Here is a 12,308-nt window from a genome sequence, read left to right on the forward strand (position 1 = left end):
GGTAATTGAAACTACTTATGAAGGTCACTTTTTGCCTCTAGAATTTAAATACAAACACACAGATACACAAACTGACACTGATTATTTCATCTTAAATATGTCTCAAGAACATGGCTATGGTTAGCAATTAATGTAACATTGTGAAAAAGAAAACTGAGCACTTAGAATTGTTCTTAAACAGCAACTGGTTTCACTGCTATTTTACCCTATTTGAGACAAATGACAGATTACTAACTATTGACACAAAGTAGTTTAAAATTCATTATCTCAGATGCTTCATCCTACTTTCATGATGATATACAGGACTTTAATCTCAATAATGTTAAAAAGACATTTAGGGGTCAGATTAGTTTAACATCTTTGAAATATTGCTGTTTCAAGTATTTTCCAATGTTATGATCAATTCTAGGTTCTTATAGCTAAAATTAAATTACATTATTTTAAAGATTCCATTATTTTACTAAACTCAGATTTGAAACTTTGGATGTTACCTGTGTGTCATATTTAAGCACTTACATCTTAATAGTCCACCTCAGTATCCTGTAAATACTTTGTGCCTCAGTAGCCTCAGATATGTTCTATCAACTGAGTTTTAATTTCTTGATCATATACTATTTGAACCACTTTTGAAAGAATCCATTACTTTACTTACTGAGGTCATCCCCCCATTAAATATCAAATACAAAATATCTAAGAACCAACCACTAAAACAGAAGAAAGGATGATTTGCGATGTCTTTTAAGAAACCTAAGAGCAAACAATGATGTCTCTGCTTTCACCAGCCCTGTAAATGGGAATGCTCAGCCACAGTTTTTCTGTCCCAAGAATACTTGAAGAAAAGGGTGGAATCCTTTCAGAGAGTCTGATTGATTAGGACCATAAGAAAGCCTATGGTTTGTTTTCTAAGGGCACTAAAGTTGCACTAGTATCAGCACCTCTCCCAGCCAGAGCCAAGGATCTAAGAGAAGCCTGCAGGTGGAAACAGTTGGGTCCCACCCCAATTTGTACATCAGTAGCTTTATTGAGAGCTCAGAACAGTTGAGAATTGAGAAGCTTATCTTTAGTACTTTGTGTCTTTGATACTTGGCTTCCTTCTTAGGAGAGAAATAAGTTGTTGGCTGGTATGCAGTTGATGTGATCTACACTCTGAACAAATACCATTCACAGTTGCCTCTGAATAAACAAGACACTTTTTAAATTAGTTTACAAAGAATTTTGTATGCCTTTTTGGATGCTGATAAGGAGCAGTGCAGAAGCCAAGTCTCTTAGGTCAGCTCAAGTTAGTGACAACACTGTATCATTGATAACACTATTTTGAACTTGAGCTTCTTTTATTTTCCTTTATAGTTAAAATACGACTTCTTTTCAAGCTGCTTGGGCTGCAGGTGTTCAAACTTCTGCAGCTATGCCAAGGAGTTGTACTTACAGAGCAGAAGGGACTAAATGCATGTTTCTAATGAAGCAATTAACTTAAGTGCCCCCTTGTTGAGAAAAGTAGGCTGATACCTAAAGTGAGTTTAGAGTAAAGATTAGCACATAGCACATTGCCACTAAGAGTCTGTAATTAGATTCCTGATATTATTTTGTTTAACCTTATTTTCTCTTAAGGAGGAAAAGAAAAAAAAAAAACATAAATTGTAAACCAAAACTACGTGATAAGTTTTTAAAAGTTTTATCATATTATAAAAATTCAAAGATAGAACCAAATATATTGCTCAGTAAAAAGGAAAGAAAGGTTTATGTGACAACCACTGGGCTATTTACTTTTAATGAGACAAACATCACACTGGATTCAGGAAAATAAATGCAAAGAAGTTGACTATTTTCCCATTTGCTTATTTTTTTAAAGCACTGATTATTCATACTGATCTTACCAGAATTACCAAATGAAGATTTTTTTATAATTTATTCCTAGAATTTTCATTATTTATTTCCTATCATTTTAATCAATAGCCTGCCAGCACCTACCTGTCTAAAGGGTAAATTGAGTTATTGTTTTTTTTTTTTGAAAAATGACCACAAAATCAATTTACCTTTAAATTTCCAGAGCAATTAAACAAAAATATCAAGCTAACTTTCCACTGAAGAAATTTTTTTTTTTTTTTTAATGTTTATTTATCCTTGAGAGAGTGAGAGAGACAGAGAATGAGCAGGGAAGGAGCAGAGGGAGAGAGGGACACCGAATCTGAAAGAGGCTCCAGGCTCTAAGCTGTCAGCACAGAGCCCGACGCGGGGCTCAAACCCATGAACCGTGAGATCATGACCTGAGCCGAAGTTGGACGGTCAACGACTGACACACCCAGGCGCCCCAGAAGAAATCTTTTCTTGAAACAATGTTTTCACGTTCCAATTAACTAAAGTGTAAAGAACCTATAATATTATGAAATATTTTTCTAGTCATGTCAATATTACCCCATTCTATCAATTTAGAAATGAAAGTAAAGTGATCAGCTGTCCAGGTTTGTCTCAGATTTTCCTGGCTTTCACACGGAAAGTCCACGTCCCATAACCCACTAACCCCAGGCAAATCAGGATAGATGGTCACCCAAAGTAGGAGTAAAATATAGTTAAGACTGTTGGCATCATCTTGTTCCAAAACTTGTAAAATACAGCTAAGTTCAACTTACACGTTAATAGTCTGATGCTTCAGATACAGCATTAGAACTATAAAATAAGCCTAACAATTAGGGCATCTTTGCCATGGTCATAGTCCATTCTCAATTACCTCTTATAACTGTGGAATGCCAGCTGCTGCCATTCCAAATATCATATTACTGCTCATTTCCTTTGCTTATCTTTCACAAGCACCATTAATAATCATTAGTTTCAGTGATTCATTTAAAGTTCACTTCCTCTCCTTGCTTTTTTCTTTACCCAATGAACTAAGTACTTAAAAGCAATAAAAGGCCTGAATACATTTCCCACATAAAATCTAACACCTCGATCCAAAATGCCTTGAAAACTGGACCCACGGTTCCAGGACTTCCTTTATCTTCATCACATGGACACTCTTAATTACAAACAAACCTGGCAGAAAGGATGAGAATATACTTATCATTTTGAAAACTTTCTAAACTTTCACAAGAACACTTCATTCCTAATTGCAGAGTTTCGTGTGAGAATGACACTTAACAGAACTGAAGAGATAAGATAATACCTGAAATACAGCATTAGCTCAACAACAGTCATTTTTTCATGAAGAACTTAGTAATTATGATTTCTGAAGCCTGGAAAAATTTGACACCTTTCTTGTATTTTAATTTCAGAAGAGTGAGGGTGTTCCTATAAAATACTATCAGTTAAGCATACATACAGTCTTCCCTAGTTGAAAACTGTGCTGCTTACAAATGAAACTAAAAGCACTTGTATTGAAAAGATATAGGACTTACACTGTACTTTTCCACCCATTCANTATACAGTCTTCCCTACTTGAAAACTGTGCTGCTTACAAATGAAATGAAACTAAAAGCACTTGTATTGAAAAGATATAGGACTTACACTGTACTTTTCCACCCATTCACAAACCCACCATTTACTTACAACTGTACCCATTTACCTGCCTACTTCTAATCACAACCAGGCGAAGAATGAGAAGACTGGGGTACAAATGAGAGTTAAGCCTGAAAAAAAGAACCTTATAAAAATAAGGGCACCTGGGTGGCTCAGTCGGTTGGGCGTCCGACTTCGGCTCAGGTCATGATCTCACAGTTTGTGGGTTCGAGCCCCGCATCGGGCTCTGTGCTGACCGCTAGCTCAGAGCCTGGAGCCTGTTTCAGATTCTGTGTCTCCCTCTCTCTCTCTCTGATCCTCCCCTGCTCATGCCGTCTCTCTCTCTCTCTCTCTCTCAGAATAAAAAAAAAAACATTAAAAATTGTTTTTAAATCTTCAACTGATGACACCACCTCATTCAGCCATACAAAACTATTTAGGAACTATATGAAATTGCCAATATTTAACAATTTTTAACCCACAAAAGTATGACAATTTCACAGGGTTCAAACGATAGTAAGTTATAAACAACACATCCCTAACAGGATAAATGATTACATACTTATTTTCCATGCTGTCATTTAACTCTGTCATTTTCAAACACATCTCTGAACATACTTTGGACTCTAGCATGAAGACGCTCCAAGATAAAAACAAAAAAGCAAAAGATTCATGAGCTGATAATTGTTGTGCTAGGTGACAGGTACATAGGAAGCCATTATTCTCTCTTCCTATATATATATATTTGAAATGTTTCACAATAAAATGCTTAAAAAGATGAGTTCAGTAAGTATTATCTGACCATCATGCTGATTATGCTGTTAAAGAGTACTTCTGTAAAAAGAGAAAATGTCATCTATTAGGAAGATATTCTTTTTTTTTTTAATTTTTTATGTTTTTTAAATTTATTTCTAGGACAGAGAGAGAGAGAGAGAGAGACAGCGTGAGCAGGGGAGGGTCAGAGAGAGAGGGAGTCACAGACTGAAACAGGCTCCAGGCTCCGAGCTGGCAGTCAGCACAGAGCCAGACGCGGGGCTCGAACCCACGAACCGCGAGATCATGACCTAAGCGAAAGTCGGACGCTTAACCGACTAAGCCACCCAGGCACCCCTAGGTATATATCCTTAAAATACATAACTTAAATATGTAATTTAATACTTCAAAACTTGGGAGCTTATTTAAGAAGCACTTAGCTCAGGGTTGATTCTTTGGTAAGTACTCTTTATCTGATAAGCATTACAGAAATACTGGTATTACATGCACCATTGACTAACTTAGAGGTGAGCACAGGATTCAACTTAGGACAACTAAGACCAGTGAAGCTTAATTCCAGGACTTAGAACATACATTCTTCTCCTTCTCCTTTAATATATTTTATTGTCATATTGTTTTCCATGTAACACCCTGTGCTCATCCCAACACGTGCCCTCCTCTATGCCCATCACCCATTTTCCCCTCTCCCACACCCTCATCTACCCTGTTTTCAGTATTTAAGAGTCTCTTGCAGTTTGCCTCCCTTGCTCTCAAATATTTTTTCCCCTTCCTCTCCCCTATGGTCCTCTGTTAAGTTTCTCCTGTTCCACATGAGTGAAAAACATATGATATTTGTCTTTCTCTGCCTGACTTATTTCACTTAGCATAATACCCTCCAGTTCCATCCACGTTACTACAAATAGGCAGATTTCATTCTTTCTTATTGCTATATAGTATTCCATTGAAGATATACACTCTTGTTTCCTGGACTTGATCTAATACTGTGAGCCTGAAGCTGCTGACACAAAACCAAGAGAGCAAAAAGTGAAACAGATGTGCGGAGCAGCCCCGATCTGATTCCAGTGGTACCAGAATCTAGATATAATTATAGATTGTTCAAGAATGAGGCCAAGAAATTTTTTATGTTTAAGCCACCTTGTTTTAGGCTTTGGAAACAGTCAACTTCAGAATGAATCCTCATTGTTATTCCTTGGTTGTGTAGACTTCAGCAAATCATTTAATTCTCTAAACCTCAATTATTTCATAGGTCAATTATCTCAAACCTGCAAAACAGCTCTAAGTCAGAAAGTGGGTATTCCATCAGTGGCAGGAGTACCAAACTTTGGGATACATTAAACTCATAATATTCAACATCAAACAGGAAGTTTTACATTTTTAGCTTAATATGCATACATTGTTAACACATCTAAAACACATGACATTTTGAATAAACTGGGAGACTTCATTATCACTACTTGATAAATATCTGGTAACAAGTGATTCAAGGAGATAACTGGTCAAGGAGCCAACTTTGCACACTGGTCAGAATCCTAATGATTCTAAGGGTGGGAAACATATATTCAAAACAAAGGTTCAAGACTTGGTTACATCGCAAAAAGTTTTCCAAGTTTTAAAAATCACTAATTAACAAGTCTAATGCTTTCTCCTTAAAACACAACAACTTACCTCCAAGTATTGGCAAATGCTCTCTACAAGATGGGTCAAAACAATTTAAACTTTAAAACTGTTTCTCTTCCATCTTTACTATACTGAATACAATAGATTAAAACCCTTTTATGAACCTCTAAATACAATTTGCTTTTTCATGTTTATAAGATCTTTATAGAAATAAATGTAGCTCCTGGCAGAATATACTCAATTATACTTTGCATCCATTCTTCACAATATAAACATAACAGGGTGATGTGCTTAAATGACTTAATTACTATATAAAAGCCATCAATCTCTGTTACTAGAAAAGCAATGAGAGGATCCATTTGATACCCATTGTTTACACTCTTCTAGGACTGTTTTAGGACTATCATTCAAAGAATGCTCAGTTTAACCTTTTTCTAGACGTCTGCAGAACAGATGGAAGATAGTTTGTATGATTCTAATGACTTGGGAAGCTTCAAATGTCTCTTTACTTTGCATCAAATGTTCTATTACAGTGATACTCATACGAGAACAGTGGTGAACTATCTATCATATTCAACCAAACAGATCAACTTTACTTTTTAATATCATTTTCTTCTAAACCACAATTGCCAAATAATAACACATTTTCTCATCACATTTAAACTTCACAAACTTATGTTTTTTCTATTGTTGAATTCTCAAGCATAAACTTCCCAAAAGTAATAGCTAAGTCCTGACTTGAGCCAATTTTTATAAGAATATTGCAAAATGATGAGTTTGGTTCTCAAACACAGTATTAAGGCAATAAACTTTTATTCAATTTATAGAGGAGTATCATTGCACAACTAACTTAGAAAATTAAAACTGAAATCATGCTGTCATTTTTTAAAAACTTAAGTCCATATATGAAACTTTATCAGTATACTACCTTATATAAGCATGTACAAATTACCAAAGAACTGTCAATATTTTTTTTTAATTTAACTTTAAGTGCCCCAAAGTTTAGACAGATGTTTACCTACTTTCTCTGAGCAGCTGTTGATTGGACATGTCCTTATTTATTGATATATTGTGTTCAATGCTAGGGTCACATTTCTTAAACAGGAACTTAGCAACTTTCAAATTCTATGGTAAATATTGACATATTCCATCATGTAAATATTTATACTGTCAGAACTTTGATGAGTCTCCTCAACAATGGGTGCATCTTATTTCTAAGCAGCAGCTTGCTTCTGACCCAATTGAGCAAGGTCTTTCTTTAGTCAATAAAATTCTCATGATCTATTTGGGTAAAATTATAAGTAAACTCAGAGTATGCTCTAATATAAAGAGCAGACTGAATCCCTTGCTTATTTCAACATGTTGGACACTTTTAGAGGGTTATTAAATCAAACAAGGCACAAGTTCAGGAATGTCTTCCAAGTAATATTTGGTTTTGATTACATAACCCCAAGCCTAATCATTATTTTCACACACACTAATGCGACTAAAAGCTGCTAAAGTCCTTTCAGAATTTACAGAGTTAAATTATTTCCTTTCCCATTAGTCCTAAAGGTTAGCCAACACTACAAAAAGACTGGCTTACAGACTATCACAATGATAATAATATTCAGAGGACAGTTTAAATTTAGAATGCTTACCATAAAATGTAGTTGAAAGTCTGGCTCATTATCTAAGATTATACAGTGTTTTAAATGCAAAAATTAATTAACCTAATTTGGGGGCCAAGCATCAGAAATCATGTTAGTAAACTAATCATTTTTAACTCAACCTTAACAGCAAATTTCTATATCATTGGAAGAAAATCTCTGCAATATCTTGAAAATAGCCTGGGATTTCCCAACAGCACACAAGCAAAATTTTAATTTCAAGCTATTGGCAGTGCAGGCATCTAGCAAAACCATGAATGCCTCATGAGCAGTTTGGAATTCTAGCATTCCCCTTTGAGGCAACAAAAATCTCTACAGTGTTATCGCAAAAAGAGCACAGTTTCATCAAAATTAAAAATTGCTGCCTATAATAACCCTCTGTTCCTCCATTTCAGCCAGTGTTTAGGAAAAAAAGCAAAACTCATGTTCTCATCACTGCTGGCAGCTTCACAAATGACAAGAAGCAAATTGCCCAGGACTATAAAATGGATTAATTACCTCCCACCTGTATAAAAAGAACAATCTTTCTATTATTTTAAGGACAGCCACTTTTTCCCAGAAAACATGGTATAGCAAATACAGCATCAATTTTATACTCAGAAGTTTCAGCCTGAAATCAAAACTCTACTGCTCCAAAGCTTAGTGGCTTTGGTCATGTCATTATTATACTAAAACATTCAGTAACTGCTTCCTGTGTACCAAGCTTTGATATTCCAAAAATGATTAAGACACATTCCCAGCTGTCTAGTGAAACAGCAATACCAAAAAAGAATTATTTTACAAGTCTCTAAAGTGTAGAGAAAGGGTGGTACCTCCTCTCAAGAGTACATGTAAGCCAGCCTGACATTTCAAGGAAGGCTTCCTTGAATTACACCTGATATGAATCTTAAAAGGTGAAAAAGGTAAGAAAAGGCATTCCAAGCACAAGAATATGCATGAGCAAAGGCTTGGAGGCAAGAAACAACACGATATAGGAAAATGATCAACAATTCAGCGTTTCATGACTGAAAATCAAGGATGACTAAATTCAAATAACCAGTCAAGTTCATTCATTTAACCAAAACATGTACATTTCTATGTATCAGACAGTGCTTTAAAACTTGGTATAAATGAGCAAAATAGATAACAATTCTTGCCTTTTTAAAACTTATGTTTTAATAGGAGACAATTAAAAACATTAAAAAAACATGTAAAATATATAGAATGGTGGTAAGTGCTATAGCTAAAAAAGAAGATAAAACAAGATAGAGAAAACTGGGAGTATACAGGCCAGTTGGGGGAAGGGGGAGTGTTGCAAAGCTGCCATTTGAAACGTTTTATTTTCATGATTTTTTTTTTTTAATTTTAGAGAGACAGCACATGAGCTCTCTAGTGTGGGGGAAAGGGGCAGAGGGAGACAGAGAGAATCTGGGGCAGACTGTATGCTCAGCACAGAGACCAACATGGAGTTCAACCCCATTGACACTGGGACTATGACCTGGACAGAAATCAAGAGTAAGACGATCAACCAACAGAGCTACCCAGGAGCCCCCCTTCCCCCTTTTTTTTTTTTTTCATTTTTCTTTCTTTTTTTTTTTTTTCTTTTTTTAATTTTAGAGAGGCAAAGCTGCAATTTTTTAAAGGAGGTTGGGGTAGGCTTTCTTGAAAAGTTGGTATTTGAACACTTACATAAAGGAGATAAAAGATTTAGTTGTGTTTATGTTTCTGTCTGGGAAAAAGCATTCCAAGCAGATGAAGCAGCCAGTGGAAAGGCCTTAAGGTAGAAGCAGGTTTGGTATACTGAAGGAACAAGGTAGCCAATATGGGTGAGACAGAGTGAGGGGGGAGAGAATACCAAGGGCTGAAGTCAGAGAGGTAATGGGAAACCAAATCATTTAAAGTTTGTAGGCCAATGTGAGGATATTAGCTTTTACTGCAAATCAAATGAGAAGTACTAAAATGTTTTTAAGCAAAGAGTAATGTTACATTCCTTCTAATAAGCTTTTTCTTTTGGAGTTATACTGAATTTACAGAAAAGTTGCAAAGATAACACAAAGTTCCCATATCCACCTCCCCCAGTTTCCTCTAATATTAACATCTTACATTACTACGGTGCATTTATTAAGACAAAGAAACCGGGGTGCCTGGGTGGCTTAGTCAGTTGGGCGTCGGACTTCGGTTCAGGTCATGATCTCTCTCACAGTTCATGGGTTCGAGCCCCACATTGGGCTCTGGGCTGACAGTTCAGTGCGTGGAGCCTGTTTCGGATTCTGTATCTCCCTCTCTCTCTGACCCTCCCCTGCTCACGCTGTCTCTCTCTCAGAAATAAACAAAAACATTAAAAAAAAGACAAAGAAACCAACATTAACACATCACTACTAACTCAACTCCATATTATTTGGATTTTACTATTTTTTTCTCTAATGTATTTAACCTGTTCCAGGATCCAATCTAAGATAACACATTGCATTTAGAATCTTACAGTCTAGTATAATTTCTCACCTATATTTAAAAAGTATCATTCTGGCTACTGTGTGCGAATACATTTGCAGAGAAGCAATGATTGAAGAAAGCGGAGAGACCAGCTAAAAATATGACTAGTTAGTCCTAGCAAGAAATCATAATGAGTACTAAGAGACATCCAAGGAAGAGATGATCAACTTGTTAACAGCAGAAATAGTAGGAAACAGTTAAATTTCAGATACATTTTATGGAGAGTCAACAAAAGACGCTCTGGTGGATTTGATGGAATATAAGATGAAGCAAGGTCAAGAATGACTCCAAATACCTAAGTTTGAGCAACTGGCTGAACAGAGTTGTCATCACCTGAGGTGAGAAAGAATGAAACAGGTTTTGGGGGAAAAGAAGTTCAGTTTGTAACATGTAAGTTTGCAATACCTTTAAACAAGTAGAAATGCGTAGGTAGACATCAGGACATGTGAGTCTGTAGTTCAGAAAGAGGGGAGACTACGAATATGAATTTGAGAGTCTTCAGTATACAGATGGTATGTGAAGTCATTAAGATTTGATGATATCATTTTAAAAAATGTAGGAAGAGGAAAAGAACAGAATCAAAGACTGAGCCCTAGAACACTTCAGCAATAAGGGATCAGGAAGGATAGAAGGAAGACAGAAACAACCAAAAAGGTAGAAGGGAAACCAAGAGTGGGATGTCCTGGAAACCAAGTGAAAAAAAAAATACCATGGAGAAGGAAGTGATTAACTGTGTTAAAGGTTGCTGATAGGTCAAATACAATAAAGACTGGGAATGATCAACACCTGAAGATCACTAGTGACACTAACAAAAGCATTTGGGGGAAGGATAGGAGTAAAAACTACGCTTTTAAAAAGAGGAATTGGGAGTTAGAACATAAAGAAGTCTTTACAGGATTTTTGTTCCGAAGACAAAAAGTATGGTCACCAGTGGAGCAAGGTTAAGATAAGCATCTCTTAAAGTAAAACAAATAACGTGCAAGTCAAACATAGGTCTTAAACTAAGGACCATGGGGAAAGAATATAAAAAAGACAGGGAACAAAAACGGCAAAAATAAACACGAGAACGCAAAGAACCTTAATCTCAAATTAAGGAGGCTAGTTGAGGATTAGAGAAAACAAGCAGTTAAGTAAAACCACGGTCCTTTAACATATGCGACTATCACTGTATTTTAAAAGGAAATCATACAAAAGGAAACCATTAACATCAATACTAGATATAAAATAAAGGGGGGAGGCATTCCAGCGGTCAAAAAACAAAAAACAAAAAAAAACACAATACCAACTTAATTCAAAAACCTTTCATGAGTTTCCAAGAACTATGCAAACTGAACACTTCAAAACACCTGTTTCTTCACCTAGACTATGCAGACAAAAACGGCGGGAAAATAAAGTCTCATCTAATGGGTTATCAAAATTAGAAGTTAGGGGCGCCTGGGTGGCTCACCCCGTTAAGCGTCCAACTTCGGCTCAAGTCATGAAAGATTTCTCTGAATTTGGGCCAGGCTTCGGGCTCTGTGCTGACAGCTCAGAGCCCATAGCCTGCTCTGGACTCTGACACACACACTCTCCCTCCCTCCCTTCCCTGCTCTCTCTCAAAAAATAAGCATAATAAAAAAAAAATAGAAGAAGCTATATAATATACTGATTAAAAGAGAATGCCTCAGAACTACTGACCTCAGGAAAGGGCAGTTCCTTTCCATTTGTTACTACAGAAAGTTCTTTCCCGACCCCAAAGGGACGATTACGCTTCAGCCCCAGATGAAATCCAGAGGCAGTTTACAAAGAACTAGGGATTCGGAGAGAGAGGCCGGCGTTAAGAAGCGTCCAACAGCGTTCTTAACACAACCCTCCGGATTCGAATGCCTTCCTAACCCCACAACCATTACAAGACTTTTCAAAAGCGTCCTTAAATCTAAAGAATCCCTGAGGTGCAGAGAAAGAAACTGAAAAGGACGCGAGGCAGATGCACGCCCTGCAGAGAAGTTTAGGGAACCCAGGCGTCCCCCAAGACCCCGTAAACCAAAGTCCCAGGGGCATACGCAGTGAGAGGGATCTGAGCTGAGAAAACTTCAAACACTGAGTTCTAGAGGGAAATAACAGGAAACTAAAAATAAAGAAGAAAAACAAAAATAAACGATTGGACTAGAGATTACTATCACTGAAGTAACGCAGCCCCCACTTCCGGACACTACCTCTTAGCTGCTCCACTTCCGGTCTCCTCCAAAAGGCCCGCTCCTACAGACAGACGTCCCGCAGCCAATGAGAATGTCGTCCACTTCCGCAGAGGCGCACGACGTGTTTTAG

The 12,308-nt window shown here is 36.7% G+C and overlaps 1 protein-coding gene across 8 annotated transcripts in view; it reads right to left on the minus strand.

Annotated features, from left to right (window-relative positions):
- Positions 1-12,250, minus strand: part of XRCC4 (X-ray repair cross complementing 4) — a 262,099-nt gene extending 249,849 nt beyond the window's left edge. For 6 of the 8 annotated variants that reach the window (XM_077759852.1, XM_077759851.1, XM_077759850.1 and 3 more), the window contains exon 1: positions 9,612-9,659. In XM_077759852.1, coding sequence (XP_077615978.1) covers positions 9,612-9,613 — 2 coding nt within the window. In that variant the 5' untranslated portion in view covers positions 9,614-9,659. Of the gene's footprint in view, positions 1-9,611; positions 9,660-12,196 lie in introns of those variants that run through there. The other 2 variants (XM_077759856.1, XM_077759853.1) reach the window with 2 other exon arrangements.
- Positions 12,251-12,308: the final 58 nt, after the last annotated feature.

Source organism: Crocuta crocuta, unplaced genomic scaffold (genome assembly GCF_008692635.1).
Source record: "Crocuta crocuta isolate KB4526 unplaced genomic scaffold, BGI_CrCroc_1.0 scaffold162, whole genome shotgun sequence".
Taxonomy (NCBI): Eukaryota; Metazoa; Chordata; class Mammalia; order Carnivora; family Hyaenidae; genus Crocuta; species Crocuta crocuta.